At 37.0% G+C, this 26847-nt stretch overlaps 1 protein-coding gene across 1 annotated transcript in view; it reads left to right on the forward strand.

Moving 5' to 3' along the window:
* The window catches only part of TLK1 (tousled like kinase 1), a 79640-nt gene that overhangs the window by 29420 nt on the left and 23373 nt on the right, over positions 1-26847 (forward strand). Inside the window, exons 2-12 of the mRNA XM_014073601.2 lie at positions 3424-3542; positions 4795-4866; positions 12165-12240; positions 13339-13385; positions 17246-17332; positions 18981-19070; positions 20918-21010; positions 21348-21458; positions 22156-22292; positions 23019-23207; positions 25038-25104. Coding sequence (XP_013929076.2) covers positions 3424-3542; positions 4795-4866; positions 12165-12240; positions 13339-13385; positions 17246-17332; positions 18981-19070; positions 20918-21010; positions 21348-21458; positions 22156-22292; positions 23019-23207; positions 25038-25104 — 1088 coding nt within the window. The remainder of the gene's footprint in view (positions 1-3423; positions 3543-4794; positions 4867-12164; positions 12241-13338; positions 13386-17245; positions 17333-18980; positions 19071-20917; positions 21011-21347; positions 21459-22155; positions 22293-23018; positions 23208-25037; positions 25105-26847) is intronic.

A 26847-nucleotide genomic window follows, 5' to 3' on the forward strand; every position in this document is an offset into this window, starting at 1 on the left:
TACTTCTCATTTGAACCATAGCATTCAATAATTATTTCTTCTAAGCCTGTAACAATGATATAGAATGTAGTGCTGTCTTTCAGATAGATCTTGGTAACATTTAAACATTATTTAATTAACATTTAAATATATTTAACCACCGGTGGCACAGTAGTTAAAGTGCAGTATTTCAGGCAAACTCTGCCCACAGTCTGGGTTTGATCCTGATGGGGCTCAAGGTTTACTTAGTTTCTAAGGTTGGTAAAATGAGGACACAGATTGTTGGAGGCAGTATACAAATAATGCTTACATTGTAAACCACCCAGAGAGTGCTATAAAGTGCTGTAGGGCGATATATAAATCTAAATGATAGCGCTATTGGTAAATAAAGCTAATGTAATATAATTGTGGAGTCCTTGATGCTTTCTGAATGTGGTGGTTTTCTTGTTGATATTTCATTACCACCAGTAACTTCAGTGCTAGAAGGGAGTAGGTTTTGCTCTCATTTTATACACTAGTGACTGGTTCTTTCAGCATTGGTGGGAGTGGTTTCAGTGGTTCGTTGATTAGGCTGTTGTTTACTGTTAGCTTGTTTGTCTGAGTTGGTAGTTCCTTAATGGGGGTATTGTTTAGTTCTTGATTGTTGGTCTAGTGTTAGTTTTATTGTTAATTTCTGCTCATCTGGGTGTTGATTGCTGTTGAGATGTTTAGGTCTTTCTATTTTCTTTTTGGCTTTTTGATTGCTTCTTTTGAATGATATGTAGGTTTCTTTATCTCTCTATGCCTGTTGATGACTGATTTGTCTGAATGCCAGGCTTCTAGAAATTTTCTAATGTTTTTGGACTTGACTTGGTCTAGGGTGCTCATGCCAACCACCAGAAGACATGGCAAAAATTCCTTAATTTCATAACACATGGACATTAACCATAATTTCAATCAGGAAACTATGAGCACTCAAAATAATATTACAGCAGCTGAGAAAGCTAACTGTCACTTACATAGTCAGTAGACAGCACCTACTGGAGACCTTAGAACTGAGCCCAAAGCCAGGCCTTCAAGATCTTATGAAAGGACAGGGACCAATGTAATCTCCAGTTGGAGAATATTCCAAATTGTGGGCAGAAAAGTCTTCTGTGCCTTGCCGGCCTGCATTCCTCAGATGGCAGAAGTGAAGGCATGCCCAATCTGCCAGATTGGATGTTGGTCTGTGGTTGGTGAGATCTAAATTTAAGTCCCTTAGAAATTCAAAATGCTGGGAAAGGTGGAAGGAAAGAGAAGGATGACTAGTAGCAAGGTGGATGGGCTTGTTTATTATGACAATGAGTATACTATAAAAAAAAATCTAAAGGGCCAGACTGCCGACAAAGGCCTATGTGTGATTACTAAAAATTAACATCTGTCTGATGACATGTAGTAAACCATGGAAGCACATTAGGTGTGAGAGATGGTGGGAAGTAGGGATGAGAGAACAAGTTCAGTAGCTGTTTAAAGAGGCAGCTAATTGAGAGGTGGACTGTGAGAAGGAAACATTTCAATGAGACTCAACTTTAATTCGCTTGCTTTACGATAGCCTGGGAAAATTTTTAATATTATTTTCCTCCTTAAATAGCATTAAATATGCCTTTCTGAATTGGTTCTTGTTTCTTGAATTTATCGAATATATGGGACTTGCACAAAGTGAGTTTCAAAGTCACTTATCTTTAGCCCAACCTTATTCTGAATTGTAGAGAAAAAATTAGGAAAGGAATGCTGTACATTGTCTTGATCCCATGGGAGAAAGTTAAGATATAATTCTAGCATACATTAAAAACAAATAAGTTCAAATAGCTATTTGCTACAGGGCTATATTCTGTGTGTGTGTGTGTGAGAGAGAGAGGGTGGGGGCAGGCAGGCAGACAGGGTAGCAGGCTTTGGCATAGTTACAGGTGAGATAGAAAAAGTTTTGTGTATTTTAATCTTTGCTTTGTGTGTATAAATTAGAAAAAAATAAGACATTAACTTTTTTTAAAATCAAGGTGTTGTGGTGTGAAAATTTAGAACAAACAATATTGAGTGTTCCAGTGAAGATCTGTGACCTTAAGACAATAATTAGATGTTGAAATGTTTGAAAGAGCTTTCTGTAAAACAAATATTCATTATTCTGGATATTAAATAACAATTCAATTGCAATAACAAACTTTAGAAACTTGCAAGTACCTAGTGAAAATAGAGTAATACTAATATAAACTTGTTGGTGTTTTAAATTATTGTAAATTCTCCTAAGTGCTTCAGATGCAGTGATACTTTTATAGTTGGACACTGATAGATATGATGCTCTTTTCTAAAACTGAAGTGGATGGCTTTATTATATTTTTAATAAAAAAATTAATAACACTAAAATAAGATATATGGAAGCATTTAGCTTGAAAGGGTATATATTTGTCAATAAAAGTTAAACTTTCATTATACCTTGAGAATAGATAGTTGTAGGTCTTGTTAGCTTGCTAAATTAAAAATCAGCAATTTGCTTCTATTCCTTTGAAAATGTATTATTGAAGTTGTAAGTTTTTGAAACTAGAAGTAAGACTGCTGTATTGAGGTATAGATCTAAGTTGGAAGTACGGGAAATATACGACATTGCATTATTTAAATTTAGCTACTCTTGAATTTTTCTCATGTTTTATTCATTTTTCTTTTTCTTCACATTAAAATTACATTTGGAATTTAGGGATGTGTCCCATGATTTTTGGGAGGGTCATTAATTTGTGGGGCCTCAAATTGTAGACTTATGCATAATGCATACTGCACAGTGGGCCACTAGGTGAATCATAATGAAAAAGCTATTTTAAGCTAAACAGACTGTAATTTCCTGGATTCCTTTTTTAAAATTTGACATATTAATCACTTTCTAATTCTCAAAAATATATTTTGAACAATTGTTAGATCAGCAATTTTGTGTTTGAATGCTTTTAGAACTATGAATAAATTCCATCTGGATCCATTTTGTTTTCAATTTGTCAGTAAATTTTAGAATTTATAAACATTATTTACCTCAGGCCCTTGGAGTTCTTTGATTAAAAAACAATTATTATTTGTGTCACTAGAGATCTCTACTACATCTTCTGCAAAGGAGGAAAATGCAGATAATGTACTTAACTTTTCTATAGTCTTGCTTTTTTTGGTTCAACTGCCTACTTCCCACTGTTGATATATTTGAAGATTTATATATTATTGAATTTCATATTATTATGAATTTCCTTGTTTCCAGTTTGCATCTTTTTCTTTTCTTTTCTGAAACTTTGTGTTCTGCATTTAACACATGTATTTTTACTGGAAAAAGGTATTTCTGGAGGAGGACTACATAATGCAAAGTTTTGTTTAATTTTTTTTGGGGGGGGGGAAATAGTAGTTCATGGTTACATAAAATCATTTGCAGTTGTGTAATGAATTAAACATGTTTTATAGGTGCAATGGATGAGCTTCATAGCCTGGATCCAAGAAGGCAAGAACTGTTAGAGGCTAGATTTACTGGAGTTGTGAGCGGCAGTACTGGAAGTACAGGAAGCTGTAGCGTTGGAGCCAAGGTAAGAAGGAATGTGGACTACTGTATTCAAAATAAATTTAGAGGGTTTATACTTTGCTTTATAATCAATATGGATTGTGTGCAGTTGTGCGTGTGATTGCAACTAACTCTGAACCATGGTGGCACAGTGGTTAGAATGCAGTATTGCAACCAAATTCTGCTCACAGCCAGGAGTTCGATCCTGACGCGGCTCAAGTTGACTCAGCGTTCCATCCTTCCAAAGTCGGTAAAATGAGGACCCAGATTGTTGGGGGCAAATGCTGACACTCTAAACCACTTAAAGTAGTCTGTAAAGCACTATGAAGCTGTATATAAATCTAAGTACTATTGCTATTATCAGGTCTTATCATTTAGAAGCACTTATGTATCAATCAAAATGATGCAATGAACAACAACACCTCACTTTAGTGGAGGAGGGTAAGAAGATTGTGATCTTAGTAGTTTTTTAAATAATTTCATCAGCTTTTAATACTATTAACCATGGCATCCTGGATCAACTGATGTTGATAAACATGAGCAAGTGTGATATCTGGTGATCTTCATTGGTTTCTGTAGGACAGTAGTAAAGTGAGCAGATAATGAAATAATTTGAGCATCATAGCACAAATGTCACGCTTTCATACTTGCGTCAAATAATGGGAAACTCTACAAATATGTAAGAGTGAGATTTTCTATCAAGGCATTATTGGGTGTGTTCTCATTTTTGCACCATTTTGGTATGTTGCAGATTTCACTGCTGACCAAACCATGGGTGATTGTTGAGAATTTTATCCAATAAGTTGCTGCCCAACTTATTGGATAAAATTCCAGTGAGACTAAGCTTGCTCTTATTATGGAATGTTTTTCACAAGAAACTTAAAATGTTTTTATTTACTTAGCCCTTAAATGATTGTATTCATTGACATAATTGTTTGCTTATTTTTAATTGTTGGTTTTAAACTCTTAGTTTTTTATTGTTAGTAAATGATATTTCATTATTTCTATTTATCATTATTGTAGGCAATTTTCCTTCTATAATGAAAAATAGTGTAAAATATAAATTAACTAAATGTGACATATTGAAATCTTATTTCTCACATAATCCTCTATAAACAGTTGTAATTGTTACTGCTTGTTCCACAACGCTACATATGCGATAACCAAAGTATGTGTGTATAATCATGCATTTTTCAAACCATGCAATCTATTAGTAATGCATTATTTGATTTATAATTAGCAATTTTACACATTTATTTCTTTTATTTATTCTTTAGGCTTCAACTAATAATGAGAGTTCCAACCACAGTTTTGGTAGCTTGGGATCTCTAAGTGACAAAGAATCTGAGGTATGAAGTAGTTAAAATATTTAAGTGAGAATTTTTTAACCTGTCATTTATATTACTAAGTTCAGTAAAAGATCTACACATTTAGGAGGGTTTCCTAGTTAATTATAATTAGAATATTTGCATTAAAGATATGGAGAAAACTGTTGCACATCCTGTCAGAATTGATGCACTTACAGGAAGATTATTTCAAAATGATGTATTGTTTCATTGTGAATTAACTGATATTTTTTTTAAGCAAATGAAATTTTTGGATGAAATTATGAGCCATTCAAATTTTCTTAATAGTTATGTAAAAGAGAATATACACACACAGCATGTGGAGAGAATAAGATTAATAAGCCATATATCTTAAGCTTGTTTTACCCTATTAGGTAAATAAAAGGATATGTTGCTTACAAGATAGTTGATTTATTCAGGGTACTATTATGGATACAATCCAATCTGATCAAATATCTGAACATTTTATTTTAAATTGATAACATTTTATCTTTAAGAATTGTAAATAAGAGAAGTCTGTTTTTTGTATATCTGCATTTCTGTTGTGATAATTTGACACTTTTTTCAACCTATTAACTATAGGGAACTTTATTTTCACATTTCTAAAACTGAAAACAAGGTATTATATCCTGTATCTTCATGATTTAGAAATTACTGAAAATGCTCTAATTAAGCAGTCTGATTAATAAATGGTTCCACCTTAGTTAGGTATTGACCATGTAGGGTTATATGTTAAAATCAGACTGCTTGCCTTGGTAAACTTTCTTCTTCCTGTTTCTTTACTCCAGATTTGTTCTAAAAAATTCCCAAATCCTGTAGGAATAGATGTTGATGTTGTTTGTGAAGTTGTAGAAAAAGAGACAACCACCCTTTATCCCAGTTCAGCTGATAGAAAAAGTTCTATGAGTTGAAGCACTGAGATTCAAACCAGAGTAATAATTTGAAAATGGCAAGAACATTAATTTTTTGATGACTTATGATTATGTTCAAACTATCTGAAAATTAAATGTAGATAAGGACTGCATTTGAAGAATGAAACCAGTTCTATTTGCCGTGGGAGGGCTTTGATTTATTTTAAACAACTCCTATGTTCCAGTCAGCAGTTGGGGATTAAAAGATTATTTTCGGGTGCTTTACCAACCACGACACCAGAGAAGGGGTGGGGGAGTAGCAATGGTTGTCCGGGAGTCGTTAGCTCCTCGCAGGATCCCTGCCCCGGAGATTGTGGGGTGTGAGTCCGTTCTCTTGAAGTTGGACCTAGGGGTTCAAGTGGGCCTGTTGTTGATGTCCCTATCTCCCAGCTGCATCACAACAGCCCTGCCTGTGCTGTTGGAGTCAGTAGCCATGTTGGCGGTGGAGTTCCCCAGACTAATGGTACTGGGGGACTTTAATCTACTGTCTCTTGGTGAACACTCTGAAGGAGCGCAGGAGTTCATGGTCTCCATGACAACCATGGACTTGACTCAAATAGTTCAGGGCCCAACTCATAGAGCGGGACACACACTCGACCTTGTATTTCTCTCAGGGCAATGGAGACGTGATCTGGAATTAAGGGGAATAGAGATCTCGCCCTTGTCATGGTCAGATCACTCCTTGCTGAGGCTTGATTTCAGGACAGTACTCCCCCACTGCAGGGAGGTGGAGCTGATTAAGTGATTCCGCTCCAGGCGCTTTATGGACCCTATGGGATTTCAGAGGGAGCTTGGAGAGATACCTGACTCCCTTGCCCGCAACCCGACCGAATCCTTAGTCGCTGCTTGGAATGCTGCGGCAACTGAGGCACTAGATCGGATTGCGCCTTTGAGGCCTCTCCATGGCAGTGGATCCAGGAGGGCACCTTGGCTCACGCTGGAGGTCTAGTAACTCTGAATCTGATCGAACACTACTAAGAGCCTTTATTAGGACTTATTTAGTGGCGATACGGGTGGCAAAATGCACTCATTTTTCCACTCTTATTGCATCCGCGGAATCTCGCCCAGCCGCCTTGTTCAGGGTGACCCGCTCCCTCCTGAAAGGCGAGGGGGTGGGGGAACCCCTGCAGGGAAGAGCTGAGGAATTTGTTCAGTTTCTGTCGGACAAAATCACTCAGTTTCGGACAGACCTAGACTCCACTTGGGCAATACGTGCCGAGGACAAGTCCAAGTCGGTTTTCCTGGGATGAGTTCGATTTAGTCACCCCTGAGGAAGTGGACAAGGCCATGGGAGCGATGAGTGCCTCCACCTGTTTCCTGGACCCGTGCCCCTCCCGGCTGGTTTCGACCAGCAGGGAGGTGACATGCGGCTGGCTCCAGGCGATCTTTGCAGGAGGGGTCTTTCCCGCAACCATTAAAGGAAGCGGTGGTGAGGCCCCTCAAGAAGCCTTCCCTGAATCCAGCCATCCTGAAAAACTACCGTCCGGTCTCCAACCTCCCTTTTTTGGGGAAGGTTGTTGAGAAGGTGGTGGCGCTTCAGCTTCGACGGACCTTGAATGAAGCGGATTATCTGGATTCCTTTCAGTCTGGTTTCAGGCCTGGGTACAGCACAGAAACCGCTTTGGTCGCTCTGACCGATGATCTCTGGCGGGCTAGGGATAGAGGGCACTCCTCTATCCTGGTGTTTCTTGACCTCTCAGCGGCTTTCGATACCATCGACCATGGTATCCTTCTGCGACGTCTGGAGGAGGTGGGAGTGAGAGGCACCATTCTACGGTGGTTCTCCTCCTACCTCTCCGGTAGGTCGCAGTCGGTGTTGGTCGGGGGGCAAAGGTCGACTCCTAGGCCCCTCAAATGTGGTGTGCCACAGGGTTTGGTCCTGTCCCCCCTCCTATTCAACATCTACATGAAACCGCTGGGTGAGATCATACGATGGCACGGGATAAAGTACCATTAATACGTAGATGATATGCAACTGTATCTATCTGCCCCGTGCCAGCTCAGTGTAGCGGCAGACGTGATGTGCTGATGCCTGGAAGCTGTCAGGATCTGGATGGGGGTAAACAAACTCGTACTCAATCCCAACAAGACCGAGTGGCTGTGGATGCTGCCCCTGAAGGACAGTTCAGACAGTCCATCCTTGATCCTGGGGGGTGAAAACTTACACCCCTCAGAGAGGGCCCGCAATTTGGGGATCCTCCTGGATCCACAGCTGACACTGGAACACCACTTGTCGGCTGTGACCAGGGGGGGCCTTTGCCCAGGTTTGCCTGGTGCATCAATTGCGGCCCTACTTGGATTGGGTTGCACTTCAAACAGTCACTCACGCCCTTGTCACCTCAAGGCTGGATTATTGCAATGCGCTCTACATGGGGCTACCCCTGAAAAGCCTTCGGAGACTACAGCTAGTCCAGAATGCAGCTGCGCGAGCAATATTGGGTGTACCAAGATACACCCATATTACACCTATCCTCTGCGAGCTGCACTGGCTGCCAATTGGTCTCCGAACGCAATTCAAGGTGTTGGTCATTACCTTTAAAGCCCTACATGGCTCAGGACCAGCGTATTTGCGAGATCGCCTACTGCCACACACCTTCCAACGGCTGATAAGATCCCACAGGGTGGGCCTCCTTAGGACGCCGTCAGCCAGACAGTGTCGGCTGGCGGGGCCTCGGAGGAGGGCCTTCTCTGTGGCCACTCCGACCCTGTGGAATCAGCTACCCCAGAGGTCCAGACCTTGCCCACCCTCATGGCCTTCAGAAAAGCTGTTAAAACCTGGCTGTTCCGGCAGGCCTGGGGCTGTTGACCTTATTATATAGGGTCCAGCCCCAATTTGAATGTATGCGTGTTGGAGAATTTTAATCTTATTTTACTTTTATTTTGTTTGTTTTTTTTCTTTTCTTCTTCTGTGTAAGCCGCCCAGAGTCTTCCGGGATTGGGTGGCCTATAAATCTAATAAATTAAATTAAATTAATTAAATTAATCCTGCCTGTTAGACCTGCCCCAGCTTGGGGATTTAGGAAAGAATAGGCCCTCAACTCTATTCGTAGCAAACAGTATACTTTTACTAAAGCCAAGTGGTTACAGTGTATGTAAACGCAGATCTGAGGATTCCCACATAAAGCTGATAGTTTTCCCCTTCTCTCACCCCCCGCCCCCGTGCTAATGTCCAATAATGTTCAAACTGGTGGTTTTGGATGGTGTTTTAAAAGTTTGGTGCCTCTTTGGTTCGCATTCCTATCACATTCCATTCCCATGCCTATATCTTTGCATCATTCAACAATTGTCTTTGGTTGGCACTTTTGGTTCCTACCATTCCCCTTCTCTATTTCCTCCCTCCCATACTTTAGGGCAGGCTGCCATCAAAGTGAAGCTGGCTGAGGTGGTATGATAGTAGATCTAACACTGCCTTTAATATTTTTATAAGTAATTCAAGGAGGCAAACATACCTACACAATTTTCTTCTCCTGTGGGATGAGTTGGGCTGAGAGAGAGTGGCTCAACAAAAGTCACCCAGCAGGTTTTCATGCCTAAGGTGGGACTACAACTCGGTAGCGGTTCTGTCATGAATAATAGTTGACCTCTGAAATGTGGAGACAATTCCCCCTCCCTGCACTTGTCCAGGAGAGGAGTTGAGCCCAGGTAAGGTCTGTCAAGATCATCTTACTTAACTCTCTATAGTTGTCTACCAGCGTGAGAGTGCTGTGTTGCCTTGATGGTCTTAATTGTGTGGAAGCCATATAAACCTTTTAAATAAATAAAATCTGACACAGCTTCACTCACCACCTCCAGTTGTGCCCTCTCCTTGACTCCTTGGGTGATTCCATGATGAACTATGAATTTAGTGAACGGTGGGCTAGAAACCTGCCACCTGGTTCTATCAAGCAATGAAAGTTGAGAGAATGATTGGATTTGGGACATGATTAATGATTCTTTAAGAGAGGAATATTATAGACTTGAAAGATGCGGTGATGTACCCCTTCAGGAATATCTGGCCTGGGCAATAAATGCAATGTTTGGAATGCCTTTTTAGGGAAGATTTTACAAAAGGTGGTTGGAACGCAGATACAGGAGTGCTGGATAAGAAAAGGATTACCCTGATTTGCTGCTTTCAGAACTGAAGGTGGGATGGAAGGCACATGGCTCCCTTTTGTTGATGTTCTCTGTCAAGACTTAAATAAAGGAAGTACAGCTATTTTGGTATTAGATTTCTCATTGGCATTCAGCACCATCAATCATAGTATTCTTCTGGATCAGCTGCAAGGGCTGAAATTGGCATAATTTTATAGTAATTACTCTTACCTGAGTGGACAGTTCAAACAGTGGTAATGATGGATGAATGAAAAAGACATTGGCTGCTCCTATATGAGCTTCTATAGAGTTTCATTTTTTTTTGTTCTCTGTGTTTTTTTAAAACTATGTTAAAATGCTGAGATAGCTTGTCCATCAGTTTAGGGTGAGATATTCTTAGTTTGCTGATGGTACCCTGTATTATATCTTTATCGTAGGCCAAGGAGGAGATACAGTAGATCTCGATTTATTATCTAGAACAGGGATGTCGAACACAAGGCCCGTGGGCCGGATCAGATCTGGCCCACAGGGCCGTCTTGGAAAATGTAAAATGTAAGCCCATGTCGCTTCAGCCAGATCTACCCAATGTGAAGAGGAAACATTGGGGCCAGTGTAGCTTCGGCCCGATCTACCCAATGCGAAGAGGAAACATGCCAGCAGTTTGGGGAGTGGCATCACGCTGGTCACACCCACTCAGTCGGTCACCCACTCAATCATAGCCCTGTTGCGGCCCTCAATGAATTGAGTGTCAAGGTTCCAAGTAATACATCCCATTCAGTAAGAATTCCTAGGCAAACAAATTCCTCAAATAACATTTTTGGGGCATTTCAAATTGGCACATTCCTGGTGAAGAACTGGCTCTAAGTTCCCACCGGTTTTACACCCAATTAAAAGTAAAACTTTGTCACTTCCCCCCAGAGTCTCCAGTCACATGGTCCAGTCAGCATATAGTCCAGTTGCTAGGTGACTATCAAAAAGAAAATGGTCACAGCTTGGCCAACTTCAGGGTTGACATTGAGTTTGACACCCCTGATCTAGAAACTGTAAAATATGAAGCTGTAACTAACTCCCAAAAAGTTGGTTGCTGTTCATCTAGTAAGTTTGCTTGTATCTGGCTCTAAAAGTGTTGTATCTTACTTCTCAAAGGGTCAAGTGCATAACGTGAGGGTTGTCAAGGTAATGAGGATTTAATAGCTGCCAGCTGATGAAAGGTTGTAAACTGTAATCAGCAAGGCTGATGCAATGAGGCTGATTCATTGCAGCTATGGTACAACCCTTTTAAGACTCTGATGGTGGGGTCCACATAAGTCATTTACTGTTTTAAGAGCAGTCTATAGGTGGTCACTAGAGGGTGTTTCTTCAGCGTGTATTCAGTTCTCTTCTTGTATCTGTAGAACACGGTAAGGGAATTTATCTCCTGCATGTATATGTCTGTATATAGTTGTATATAAACCATTGTTAATTGCATAAAGACTCTGTGCTGTGTTATGCTCCTGGGTTTATACATAATACTTGTCACACTGCCAAAACTCTGACAAGGGTTCTCATAGATTCATGGCTCCTATTGGAGCACCAGGTAGAGGCTATGGCTATGGAACACTTTGCTTATTTCCAAGCTGGTTTGCCTATTATGTCCACTTTTAGAGCTGGGGTTCTCAGGGACAGTTATTCATGCCTTCATTATTTTGTGGTTTGATATCTGTGGTGCAGTGTGTATGCTGGTAATACCTCTATTCTGGTGCTTCATACTTTGCCAGATGGTATATTTCCACTTTTTCTTTCCTTGGTCAAAGTTAATGTATAATTTCATTAACAAACAGAAAGGACTTTAAATGAACTATGTGGAAAGGCCCTTAATGGTTTTTTTTTTAAAAAACAAAACAGAGTACATGTATTTGTTTAGAGGCCAATATTTAAGGATATATTCGGTATTTCTATACAAGCATTTTATTTTTTTGTTTAAATTATCTGAGATAAATTCTGTGTAAATTCTAATACATGATGTAATCTTGGTAAATATGTAATTTTACATATGGTAAATAAGTAATTACACAGTTTTGTGTTACAAAAGTAATATGTGAGTTATAGAAATAAATTATGCTTTTTTGCTTCTTTTTGGTACAGGTTTAGGTTTATTAGATTTATATGCCGCCCTTCTCCCAAGGACTCAGGGCGCTGTACAACATAAGAGAAAACACATATTACAAAAATTAAAAAGGGACATTAAATAAAGCATCCAAACAGATATACAGTATGTAGATTAATTGCTAACTTTTCTTATTTATTGAAAAAGCATGTTTTAAATTTTTTTTTTGCCAGACTCCTGAGAAAAAACAATTGGAGTCTTCAAGGGGTAGAAAAAGGAAAGCAGAAAACCAGAGTGAAAGTAGTCAAGGTAAAATATATTATTATGGAATCAATTTGATAGTATGAATGGAAGTTGCCAGTTGATCAGAATGCCATATTCAGTAAAAGTTCAAACTTTTTGAAGTATTAGAGATTGTGGTGAGTCTCTTTCTGTTTTGTGATTCCTTTAATTATTATCCACATTTCATAGGTGCCCAAAACAAACACCCCTCTAATTAATAAATATTATAACAAAAATGATATCTATTAGAGTTGTTAATAAGTTATTGATGCTAACAGTATTTTGAACAAGATAATTGTTTGAAAGGCTCTATACTTTTATGGTTGTCAGGTACATTATTAACATTGTGCTCATATTTTTCCTTCACATGTTTTAAATATTTTGTGAGACAAAATAAAAACTTAAGAAAAAAGCTTGTTATGATGGCTTTTAGTAAAGATTGTTCTTACTTTATAGACTTTCAGGCCTTTTAAGGGAACTCCTTTGGAAGTATCAGAATAAAATGTTTTCAAATTAAGGACTTTGATTAGACATTTTTAATTTTATAATTGGTAAATAATATTTTAAAACTACAATGTTTTAGTGTTGTAAGACCTATAACAATAAATAAGTAATCTATTTTTTCATGCTGCTAATTTCCTCAGCTAGTGAAATGTTGATAGGACATTTTCTTTGCTTCCTAAATTGATTCTGCTAAATATATTTAGAATCATAGAAAAATCATAGAATCAGTTTGAAAAAATAATATGAATAAAAGCTAAATATAATTATTATGACTAGAAGATATAAAAACAGTAAGTGACTCCATATAAAAAATCATGCCATTATAAATTTGTTAGTCATGAATTGCTCTTTTGTTTTCTGCAGCAAACTAACAGGTGCTATTTTACAAACTTCAGCTAAACTTTATTATACTTAAATCAGTAGTAAAAATAAATCTGGGAAAACTGGATTGTTTCTCATGCTTCCCTTTCTCAAAAAGATATGTTTAGGCAAATTTTATTTAAATACTTGCAAAATTAAAAGAATATGCTGTAAGGAACTATTTAGGAAATATAAGTGACATTGTTTATGTTTTTTTTAAAAAAAAATTCCCCACTGTTTTTTTCTTAATCTTTTTTTCAGGGAAAAACATTGGGGGACGTGGGCACAAAATTAGTGACTATTTTGAGGTAAGTTCAATTTTAATATAAATGATTTTGTTGATATGATCTTTTATTTTGATTCTGATTAAAAGTATTCATACATTAAAGTGTACTTCATTTGATAGGAAATGGCCTGGTATCTATTTTTAAAAAGTAGTTTAAAAATGGAGCTCATATGGTTTCATACCAGAAATAAATATTCATGTGCAATAAGTGCCTAGAATACAAAATTATACCTATTATTTTAAGTACTATCAATCTAAACCATTGCCTGCTGGCTTCAAACTATTGCCTTCTGACTCTAAATTTTTTCATTATTAACATTTATTGTGCCATATCAGAGAACGGTAAGCACAGTAGGTAGTCCTCAACTTACAACCACAATTAAGCCCAATAGTTCCATTGTTAAGCAATGCAGTTGTTGTAACCCTTTCTTGCCACAGTTGTTAAGTGAATCACTATAGTGGACTGGGGGGGGAGAGGGAATGGTTTTGTGCTTGCGCACTGCTTTCACAAATGCAGCTTTGTACGCATTCGCCCACCACTTCCGTGGTCTAGTTCCAAATGGGCCACGGTCCAACACTAGGCTACGGACCTGGGGTTTGGGACCCCTGCTCTAGAACAGTCTGCTCCACCAACATACAATTGATTCCCAATTCTTTTGGCCATTAGTATACCTTTTAAGCCCAGCTTTGTATATTGGAGTCAAAATGGTTGGATTTCCCATCATAAGACAATAATTTTAAGTTACTGATTGCCATTTAAGGGCTATTTATTGTTTGTTCTTTATCTTTTGTTTTTTGTTTATTGAAGCTACCTAGAGTCGCATTTTTGAATTTAAATAATAATGTATATATCCTCCACCCCCATTCTTTTTCAGGGTATCTGCTTGGTACATTTTAATGACTTTTCCATAATTAAGCATGTAATTGATTGCACTCCATTATTGTTTATAATAGCAGTGGAGCCCTTAGTGCAAATAATTGTTTGGGGTTTTTTCAATTAGCTTATCTTCATTCACAATCCAAAATTGTGAAATTATTTTTTGGCTTTCAAACAGGCAAGCTAAAAACCAAGGCTTTCTTACAACATAATGCTAAACACAGATGAGAGTGGATTGGGTATTCTGAACCACAAATTGTATTATTCAGCTCCATAGTTGAGAGGTATTTTAGGAATTGTAGCCAATTTTGAACCTACCTTCTAGCTTGTTTTGGTCTGAATAGCAAATATCAAAAGGAGGATTAAAAGTTTGTTGTTTTATGCTGATTGTATTAAAAAGATTATCAAAATCTACTTCCACTCTATTTTTAAGTCAACTATGGAAGCTTGAAAAAGATAACAAACTTCCTTAATGGTCTTCTTTTCATCATGTATGTTAATTATAGACAATCTTTTCTGCATAAAAATATGAAAGGCAAGCTATAGAGACTTGTAGTTTTAGTTTTGCTTTTCTATTTCAGTAATCCCAGTGTGCAAACATTAATCAAGGATCCTATCAATCTTAATGACCCTACATAATGAGGTTTTTTTTAAAAAAACGTGGATGTTATCCTAGATGTTATGCTAGAATAACAGTTTAGGAGCTGTGTATTGTTCCTGGGAATTTCCTTCCCTTTCACTACATGTTCTCAGTTTTCTCTCCCAAAAGTTGATATTTTCTTACATTTTTTATCCTGTTTAAAACCAGGTCCTTATAGCAATTTGGGGTTCAAGTTGGATTATTATTTTTTCTCACCTGAAAAGTTATGGTTCCTGGTGATAAAAATACAGCTTCTCTTTGATTTAATTATGGCACAACATTTTCCATACAGATAGAACTCGCACTAACCCTAACATTTCTCTTACTTACCCAAGCTGAGAAAAAAATAATCTTGTTGTATTAGGCATCCAACTTTTGGATGTTTGGTGGAGAAGGTGGCTAAATTAACACAACTGTCTGCATGAAATTAATTAGAAATCCCCAGCTTTACAAAGACTTAATATACAAATGGTTTGACAGAAAGTATTAGCATAACCTAAATGTTCCTGTTAACTTCCTGTGCCCACATTAAGAGAGGAGTGTGTATTAAAAATGTATAGCTTACTTTTCCATTTAGGCATTGATAGCCTAATAGTGTTGGGCTGAATCCAATGGTATATAACCAGACTTCCCTTTGCACTATGTGGTTTTCCTTTCATCTTTCTCTCCCACTCCCTTCCCTCTGTATGTGCCTTGAAATCAGCTCTGTAAGGTTTTCTAGCATATTGCACAAGGAATATATTCCTATTGATGGATCTAATCTTCTTGTAGAATCATATTATTAGTAATTAAAATTCAGCTATGTTTTAATTGTGCTTATTTCATATCCAGATGGTACTTGATATCAAAAATTATAGGTCTTGATTTACCCACTAGTGTTAAAGAAAATTTAAATGGGACATCTGATATTAAATTTAATAAGGCTATATTCTTGAGCTATAACAAGCTTCCGAAAGGCAAATTTGTCTTTGGTTTTTTTAACCATACAGTTCTGATTTTGTGCTATTGGTGCCCTTTCAACATACATGAATTGAAGGCATAGAACTAAAAGCTTGTTCATTGGATGGCTCACATATGCTAGCAGTGATAGAGTTGAGCCCATGGAAAGTTTGATAAGCCACATTATTTTTTAAACTATACATGTGATTTAAAGTAAAATTTTCTAACGGGAGTATTTACGCAAAATCTACCAATACGGGATTGCGGAGAATGTGCATAAAGCTGTTCTACTTCAACCTTATGCATTACGAAGCCATTGATCTATGGCAATTTCTTCAATTTTATTTCTATGTTTATAAATTTGAGGCAATTGTTTCAGCTTATTTATGGAGTTATGATGGCTTTCTCCTTTGTACTATTTAATAATAGTACCTGACTCACCGGAGCAGTAAGGCAAGGAATGTTGCAGATCCCTTCTCCTTAGAAGGTACATCTGGTAGGACCTAGAAGAAGGGCTTTCTCTGTGGTGGCTGCCTCCCTTTGGAACATTCCTGCAGAGATTAAATTGGCCTCCACTTTGACATTCTTTTCCAAGACCCTGAAGTCCTGGCTTTGTCAATGGGCCTGGGGGTGGAGTGAAATGGAGCCCATCAAGTGGCTTGTCTGACTGATTTTGTCGCTAGGGGGATGGGGGAGGTTTTTTTTTTTTACTGTTTGTAGATTGGGTTTTAATTTTTGTAAGCCACTCAGAGTCAATGAGAGCTAGTGGGCGGCCATACAGATTTAAACAAACAAACAAGAAATAAATAAATGTTATATAATGCAAAAACTGGAACAGATGGCATTCCAGAGAACCTTTAAGATTTAGTTTGAACCTCAAGCCCTGAGCTAGAGTCTCTGAGGTCCCTTGTGAGAAGTGTTTTGATATATATTTATATGTCAATATATAATTACTTCTTTGTTTATATTGCTTCTAGTTGTCTATATTGTACTTTATAATATATGTTATATAGTGAAATGCCCAGTGTCATTCTGGAGTCAGACCTAAATCAAAGAAACAAAAAACCTTACAAGGCAGGTTGTTAACATCTCTTGAGGAGCTATTTGTTTCTTCAAAACAATTTCTTTTAATACTTTTACTATGTATAGTTTAGGCATGCCTAGAATTTAGTAGCACTCCGAATTTAGCAGAAGTGAAGTTAAAAAAAACAAAAACTGTTGTACAAAGCTGTCAGATCACGTTATTGTTGTTAGTGTTACTTTTTGCAGAAATTAACATCAATAATCTAATAATCATATTAAGAATAAAGCTAACAATACATGGAAAGCAACCATTTTACCTTAAATAGGGAATTATAAATAGATAAGAGTTGATTGTTTGCCATCATTGATGCTTCAGTAAATATGCATCTTTTTTTTCTCTTAGTATCAAGGTGGAAATGGGTCTAGTCCAGTGAGAGGAATGCCTCCTGCCATTCGTTCTCCTCAAAATTCACATTCCGCCCCTTCTTCTGTAAGTGTAATCTATACACATCATTAGTCAGCATCCAATGCAGAATGTCTCGTGCACTTTTGAAACTAGTATTGCAGCGGCTGTTTTTATATTATGTTCTTTGGGCAAAATTGTTTATCCTGTTGTTTTATGTCTTTACTGACCAATTACTTGGCAATAAACCTGTACAGAAATAGAATTAATTTCCTTTGTTTATGATGTCCGGTCTGAAGTTAGCTGGAGATACTTGCAAGTCAATGCTTATAAGAAATGCCAAAAATCATATTATGAAGGGCCATTGCAAGGAAATGTAAAGAAATAAGTCTAAAAATAAACTAATATGCTAGATGTTGTTCCATAGCTTAAATAAATTTAAAGTCCTGAATGTTCAAATGTGGTCCATTGAGTCCTACTGCTACTTCACAGTGGCACAATTTTGGAAGATGAAAGCATTTTTTAACCAAGGAAATTTGTGGTTGCTATTGCTTCATCAACTGGGGAAAAACATTGATAAACTATTAAAAAAATAAAAAACTGAAAATTCAGAGAAGCTGCAATATCCAGGGGAGGTAAACAGTCTTTGCATTTATATCACTTATATATAAGAGAAAGTATCCATTTTTAAAAAATAATAATTGTGGTTTCCAGTTTTACTTGGGGGAAAACATTCACTGAGAAGAATCCCCATCCCATTTTTTTTTCTTGTCCTGGTTATTTTATTCAGCCCTGATAAAAGATTTCCTCTTTCATTATTATCATAAAAGAAAACTATATTTCACTATATATTTACCAATTACTTAGAGCACCATTAGCTTTCTTTCAGATTCATCCAGAAGCCTGAAATTAGACAAGCTACTTTAATGAACAGGAGAAATTTTAAAATCATACAAATTGTTACCATCTATATCTGTATCCATGGATAGTGCATCCTTTCTAGCCAACAATCTAGCAAAGTGACAAGCACTTATTCTTTGGTGAATTCTCTGGATGTCCTTATCTGTCCCTTGGGTTGTGGTTACATAAAGCTTCAGACAGCTAAAAATAGACAAATCAACCTAGTTCATCAATAGCAATAATAAGGTTTCCTGATTATTGTGTGGTAAATGCCTTTCATCCCACATCCATTTTAGTTACTTGAAGTTGCTGCATTGTTTACTGAAACTTAACACAATTTCTACTTGCTGTAATGGACGATAGTTGCTACTGGAAGAATTTGAAACTAGCAGATGCTCTCAAGTGTTTTTTTCCATTGTGTCCCTTGATAGTAGGGGAAATATAAGTCAACCAGCTATTGTCCCAAAAACAGTATCATGGGGAAAGCCATTGTCCAACAGTGTTTGGAACTTTCATGTCATGGTTATTGTATTTATATAGCAATCTGTAAAGTGTTTTTTTCTTCAGGAGTAATTATATTCAAGAAAAATCAAGTAAATTTCTTGATCCTCTGTGCTGTTTCTAAGATGCTTTATTTTTATTGATTTTAAAAAAAACCACTTTGCATTAATATCTCATGGATCTTGTGTATCATGGATACCTTTAGATTTACAGAATGAAAAATAAAATTCTTGCCTATTGTGTAATTGTCACCCATTGAAAACCCTAATGCAAAAATTTATAAAGATTTATTCCAGTGTTCTGATTATATGATAAATTCTTTTTGTATATCTAGGTTCGGCAAAACAGCCCCTCTCCTACGGCATTGTCTTTTGGGGACCACCCTGTTACGCAACCCAAACAGTTATCGTTTAAAGTCACTCAGGTGTGTTATTTTGAATTCTCAGTATCTATTTAGTGCTAAGTAAATGAATAAATGAAGGCGTTAATTAATTTCATTCACCTTTTTTTTTCTCCATTTCTATCTCCATATTTCTAAAAGTGCCTTTGCAATGAATCTGTAGGTCTCCATAACTAAAGTGAAGCACGTGGTGCAGTGAAATGCTGGCGATACCTAGAAACAAAGCATTCTTAACGTCCGTGTTTTCAACTCTCTCCACTGTAATATCAAGTGATCTGCTAGGAGATATTTATTTTAAAAATATTGAAAATATTTCAAAACATTTGCTTTGGGATTTAAGTTTCCACGACTCATAGATAAACTGGAAACATCAGGTGATGAATGAAACGGAAGAAAGGGAGGGAAAAAATGCTGGTCATTACTATCAGGATTATCTATTCACAATAACAAAAACCAGGAAGAGACTCATTGAAGATGTGGTAGAGCCACTGTTAACGCTTACCTGGTGGTTAATGTGGTGAAATGTCAGAATTTATTGCCTTTATATCATCTTCAGATTGCTGTCCTGCAACCCTGTTTCAAGTGAGACAAATGCTCTTGGGTAAAAAGGAGAACCTCTTAACAAGGGATATCCCCAGCATTTCACTTGGATTTATTCCCTGTTGGATGCTAGCCTTATTACAAATCCAGAGGAGATTCCTAGGGTGGAATCTTGCCCAGTTATCTGGAAATGGTTTGAACCTGTTGGACCTGAGGAAGTGGACAGGGTCCTCAGGACTGTGAGCTCAGCCACCTGCTCTCTAGAGCTATATCCCTTCTGGCTTGTTAAAGCAACCTGGGGGATATTGTGTGGGTGGATTCTGGGACTGATTATTTTTTTCATTAAGGAAGGGGATTGTTACTTTACCTCTTCAAGAATCCTCAGTTCACCCCCTCGTCTAGAAGCCACAGCTAGATTCCACCGATACTAGATAGTTTTGTCCAGAATCTCATCTCCCTTTTGGGGGCTGGGGAGAAGGCGGTAGAGAAGATGGTTGTACAGCTTCAGAGGACCTTGGAGGAAACAGAGTATCTGAATCATTTCAGTCAGGAATCAGACCTGGGTATAGGATGAAAATGGCATTGGCCATGCTTTTGGATAACCTCTAGTATGGGCAGGATTGGGATAGTTCATCCATCCTCACTCTACTTGACCTCTTGGCAACTTTTGATGCCATCAATCATGATAATCCTGGGTTGGCTCAGTTTATTGGGATTGAGCATCATGGCATCATGTTGACTTGCCTCCTTCCTTCAGAGTCTGTACAGCATATCCAGCTCTGATTACAAGGCCATTTCGTTTTTGGTAAAGATTAGACCTAAAAATCTATGTCAATGGACATTTTATCTTGGATCCTCTTCATTAGTACTTTGGCATTTTTTTTAATCTCTGAAAGTTCTGTTAAAGTTAAATTTTTGACTGAACCTGGAACTGACTTTTTTGTGGACCCAAATCATTTATGTCACATTAATTTGTTTATTGGTTGTTCGAGTAACAAAAGCCATTAAGATACATTTGCACAAATAGGGTGTCGGGAGAAAGCTTGCCCTTTCTTTTCCTTGGGTTTGGAAGGTTTTGGACTTTCTCTTGTAAATTTTAAGGCTTGTAGTTTTTAATACATAAGCTAAGCATCAGTCAGTGCTTTCTGAATAAAACCACAGAAATGTATATAGTGCTCATTTTTTCTCTGTCTTCCTAAGGGAAATTGTTACTTTGCTTGGGTTAAAGAGGTCAATAATTACTTAGAATGGTCTGTTATGATATGCATTTAATTTGCTGGGTTTTTACATTCTCCCATCTCTCTTCCCCCACCCCCATTTTTTTTATACAGACTGATCTTACAATGTTGAAATTAACTGCACTTGAAAGTAATAAAAATCAAGACTTGGAAAAAAAAGAAGGTCGTATAGATGATTTGCTCAGGGTAAATGTGATAATAAGATTAATAGAAATATTGGGTTACCTGTGCTAAATTAATGGAGTAGGAGAGATTATATGCTGTTTTAAAATGGTAACTTATATAGTTGTATTTGACTCAAAATACAAAAACAAAATGGCATAAAATTTGCTTATCATGTTCTAAATATATTGTCCTCCCACGTTTCCATATGCTTAAAATTAATTCTTTAGCCTCACTTCTGCTGCAAATTATTTTATAAATAAATGCCAAGGTTTTCAAGAGGCGATACAACTGTACTTTTATTTATATGCAATTTATAATCCATACTCATAATATGTACATACTTTCATTTAATTCTTAGGCTAATTGTGATTTACGACGGCAAATAGATGAACAACAAAAGTTACTTGAAAAATATAAAGAAAGATTAAATAAATGCATTTCAATGAGCAAGAAACTTTTAATTGAAAAAGTAAGTTGGGTTGTATTTTATTTGTATTTAGAATGCTATAGAAAGGAAACTTTCCTTTGACCTTATAAATAGAGAATGGGACCAGAAATAGTTCAATCAAAAATGAGTTAGTAAGAGAATCCTTAGATCAAAATACTGACAGAATTGCTGTGATTGACACCTTGTGAGAGAGCTCCACTTTTCTGTCATAGTCAGTCAGATGCTCTAATATCAGGGCAGCTGATAGGTGGAGCAGTTTCCAATCATTGAATAGAACAGTTTGTGGCTACCTTGACTGAATAAATGGGTATCCTGTGACAGCCATATTGTGGTGAAGTCCATAATTATTTTTTAACAATTCTGATTTTGAAGTTTTTCAAAAAATGTGTGATCCTGTACCATGGCACTTGAAAGTTACTGAAACAGGATATTCTGTTTAGCTTTGGTGATTTCAGCTGATATACTAAGTGGTAGAAGCAAGCTGTTGTTTCTAATCTAAGAAAATATTGAATAATGCTTGAACAAAGATTGCTGAGTTGTACACAATAAATAAAAGCATTAAAGTCAATGTTTTAGGAAAAATAAAAATAATTGTATAACATTACAAAATGCCTTAAAAATGTCACAGGAACATATCTAGATTATATTTTATTAGTAGATAAAATTGCCTTTTCAGAAACAGTTAAGTCACACCTCTTGAATATTTTGGTTTCTTTAGAGCACGCAAGAAAAGCTGGCAAGCAGAGAAAAAAGTATGCAAGACAGATTACGCCTTGGGCATTTTACAACTGTTCGACATGGTGCTTCATTTACTGAACAGTGGACAGATGGCTTTGCATTTCAGAATCTTGTAAAGTTAGTCAATGTTTTGTTTTTAAATTGCTAGTAATCATCAGTTCCCCGGAGTGGTTGATTTATATTAGTTCAAACAGCTAGTGCTGTGACTAGTTTTATATACAGTATTATTATTCTGTTTTAAAAATGAAAGAAACAGAGTACTTAATCATCCTTCCTTCCTTCCTTCCCCCACCCACTTACCTACCTACCTACCAAACATTAGTTGAGTAATTCAAAAGGAGAGTATTGACCACTTTCCATAAAGATTATTATAAACATAGATCACAGATTTGAGAAGTTTGAGAAGTTTATTTATATGCCGCCCTTTTCCCTGGGGGGACTCATGGCGGCTTACAACTCGAAAAGGGGGGGGGGAAACAAACATTTAACACGTAGGACAGTACGTCATTAAAAAACTCAATATTCATACCATTCGGGTGGGTTACAGTCTTTAGCCCCAGGCCTGACGGGATAGCCAGATTTTGAGGGCTGTGCGGAAGGTCTGGAGGGTGGTGAGGGTACGAATCTCCACGGGGAGATCGTTCCAGATTTCAGATTGGCGATTGTCTATAAATAACTTGCTGGTCTTTTGTGAAAAGATCTCAAATCCACAATATAAGCAGGTCTATAAGTAGTCTGCCTGGTTGCAATAAACCAAAAGCAACAAGTAAGCCAGAAGTTAATAAAACATGTAACTTGTTCTTGAGAAGTTCTGCAGTTTAAAGGTGATATTTTGATTTGCAGGCAACAGGAGTGGGTAAACCAACAAAGAGAAGATATTGAAAGACAAAGGAAACTTCTTGCAAAACGGAAACCTCCAGCTACCACTAATTCTCAAGCACCTTCTGCCAATTCAGAGCCTAAACAGAGGAAAAACAAAGCCGTCAATGGAGCAGAAAATGATCCATTTGTTAGGCCCAATTTGCCACAATTGTAAGCTCAGAACATTTACTTAAAAACAAATGGATGTATACAGGGGCATCTGTGGCAGGGTCAGCAATGCCAAATGGCAGGCATAAGCGAGAGATCAAAGTGACCCCTTCCCTCCTTTAACAAGGTCTAGAAAAGGAAGGGTGTTTGATCACCTGGTCATGCCCAGAGTTTTGGTATTGTTGACACACATAACACCCCACACGTGCATGTGTCAATACATACAGTATAAATAGATAAAGCAGTACAGCTCTGTGTGGGAATTCATTAGTATTAATGGCAAAGGGGCCATGTATAAGGACACTAGAGAGAGGAATTATATTTTCTCCCAATTTTCAATGTGTACTGAGCACAGGTTATTTTTAAGGTTATTTTTGTGTGTGATCAACATTTTTGTTACCTGCCTGCTCTTCCCCATAAAACTCATAAAGAGACTAGGAACTTTTGATCATGCTAATTATAGCTTCTCCCATCCCCTGTGAAAAAGAACTTGTTTCCTACATGATCATTTTGGTGGCAGATGTGTAATAAAATTTGTTTTGTATAAATATCCATATTTAAGGAAATGCATAACTTGGACTAGATTTTAATGGTGGATGAATTATGTTTATACAGTTAAATACAAGATCTGAATATACTTTTAAAAACAAATTCATAGAAGGATTTTATTCTGGACGAGTCTTAAAATCTTGTTCCTGATCTGTAAAGTGTAACCTCTTTGAAACTACTATTTTTAGGGTAATCAGTGGTTTAGTGTTCAAATAAAGCATACTTCTTAATGGGTAATCCCACATTATTAGATCTTCAGTATTATTGGATTTCCAGGATCACTTCTAGACTGGATTAAAATTCTAGTGTCACCATTATTAGAACTCCAGTACCACTTCTCAGTGTTGGAGAGAGAAGGGGGGGGAGGGGAGGGAGAAGGAGAGAGAGAGAAAAGGAAAAGGAAAAGTCTGAAAAATAGGGCTGGGTACACTTCAATATTGATTTTTTTTGGGAGGGATGCATAGCTGTTCAGGTTTGTTAAAACACACTGATCTTTTTCAGTGTTCTAGGTCAGTGATGGCTAACTTTTTTGCTGTTGGGTGCCAAAAATGCGAGGGCGCATGGACATGCTGGAACCGATAATGGAAAACACGCCCCCACATGCGCATGCGTGCATAACAGCTCGCCCCTATGCACACCGCACTATTCTCCTCCAAGCTGAGCTTGGTATTTCCTCCAGGGGGAGCAGGGGAGGCCATTTTTGCCTTCCACAGGCTTCAGGAAAGCTTCTGTAGCCTGGGGAGGGCGAAAAACGGGCCCAACGGGCCAACTGGAAGTTTGGAAACGATCTATATTCTATTCCACATTCTATTTGGAAGCGAACTTCCGGTTGGCTTGTTGGGCCAGTTTTTCAACCTCTCCAGGCTCCAGAGGCTTTCCTGAAGCCTGCAGAGGCTGTTTTCGCCAATTAGTTGACCAGTGTACACATGTGCACTAGCTGACGGCTTGCATGCTGGCAGATATGGCTCCATGTGCCATAGGTTCACTGCCAAGGTTCTAAGTGAACCTAACAAAACTTATGGCTGCTTTATAAATTGCTTGAACTTCAGTAAGCAGATTTCCTAAAACAATTGCATAACCACACCAAAATCTGTAAAATGTCAAACTATTTTAATGAATTGCATGGAGGTGCTTAATTTGTATCAGATCAAAGCACAAGCTTTGTTACCTATCATTTTCAAGTCATGTACAGGCTTCTTTATATTTAGAAGAAAAATTTGTCTTTATATGCAATTATTTTCCATTTGATTTTTAAAATTGTATTACTTGTATTTACCCTTGTAGGCTAACACTAGCAGAATATCATGAACAAGAAGAAATTTTCAAGCTTAGATTAGGACATCTCAAAAAGGTATGTAACATATTCAGTTTTTCCTAATCCACTCTTAGTTTTGATTATTTTGAAGTGCTATAATCACACAAGAAACCACTTTGTTAAACTTCATCTCCCATGTTTTTGTTCCTTTCTAGAAAATCAGTTGTTCCCTTCATTCCATATTGTGCATATAATAATTATTTCATTTTAAATGCTTGTAAAAGTATCCACAAAACACAATTATCCATAGGACTGTGTATAGTGAACATAGACAAATAAAAATAAATGTCACCAAACCAACCTGCAGTGTTTCACAGATACCTGATTTCGTTAAATAATTTAAAAAGCTACATTTTCCTCAAAATATGTGTTCCACAATTCAAAGAAAAGATATGGTTTTGAAATCCATGTTAGAATTACACTTCCCTTTTTTTGAACATACTAACTCACATTTTTTTCCGAAATTCATTTAATCAGTCTCTTATTAGTCATAATCAGTTTGAATTAACAAACAAACAAAACCAGGAATATGCACAAACAAAACCAAAACAAACATTTTTGGATTCGTTTCCTTTTTCCTCTCTTTCTCTGCTGTTTTGTATCACTACACATGGATAAGTATGGTTAAAGTGCCTTCAATATTTAAAATAAATTATGAAAAGTTTTGCAGAATTTAACCAATCATACTGGATTCTTTTGTTATTTTTTGTACCATTGATAAGATGATGATTGTACACCTGTGTCCATAGCCCCTGATATAAAACTATACACTATGTTGTTTGAATGGGCTTCAGTTTGCATTTTTTCTTTTGGTTTCCTTTCCTCTAACTTAAATGTATATCCCAATTGTGCTATAGATGATATTCTAGGCCTCCAGAGCATATTTGAAAATTTGGATACAGATAGAGAAGAAGAAGGTATCCATTTTAATAGTTGCTATAATGTTCCATGAGCTGGCAGGCAGGATTGGTTTAGTTACCTAGGATAGTAGTTCCTAAACTGTTTGATCCATTTACCGCCTTTCCTGGTCTCAAAAAATGCCAAACAGGCTCTGTTGTTTTATACAAACATCTCGGTAGCAGCAGTCCCATACTGAATCTTCAACTCTCAAACAAGCATTTACCAATTGCTCCATTACTCCTAGGATACGCCAAAATTACCCTTGGAGATAATTTCCCCAGTTTAAGAACTACTGATCTTTAATGTTAGAATAACATTTTGGAATATTCAGAACTAAGAATGATAAATAACACAAATCATCCTTAATATGAATATTTTCAAATAGGAGAATTGGTACCCGAATACATGAAATTAGATAAATAAAGGATGGGTATGAACATAGTATGTCATTGAAAAAACACAAAACAGTTTGTCATAGGGGTTTACTGTAGTTTCTCAAGATTTTATACACAAGACACAGAAAAGCAAGGATTTCTTTAGCGTTCACTTGTATTTTCTTTTCAATTCCCAGTCACATTTCTTAGCAGAGCTGGCATGATTATTTACAGTTGGAGATAGCAGGCTTGGGTACATACATCTCCTTCTTCCCATTCCTAGATAAAGCACAGCTGCTTAAGATTCTAAATTGCAGAGTAACTGGAACCCTTTTCTCTCTACTTAATATTATGGAACATAAATGTTTTCTGTCTAGATATGAATGTAGTCTATATTGTTGACATTATATAAGTGCATTGCTCTGCAAATAGTAGTCAGTTAGCAACCACTTATTCAGCAACTATTCAAAGTTATAATGATGCTTAATGAGTAGTACTTATAACC

The sequence above is a fragment of the Thamnophis sirtalis genome, unplaced genomic scaffold, assembly GCF_051295495.1.
Source record: "Thamnophis sirtalis isolate CommonGarterSnake01/CBP01778 unplaced genomic scaffold, rThaSir2_p1.2 scaffold_1, whole genome shotgun sequence".
Taxonomy (NCBI): domain Eukaryota; kingdom Metazoa; phylum Chordata; class Lepidosauria; order Squamata; family Natricidae; genus Thamnophis; species Thamnophis sirtalis.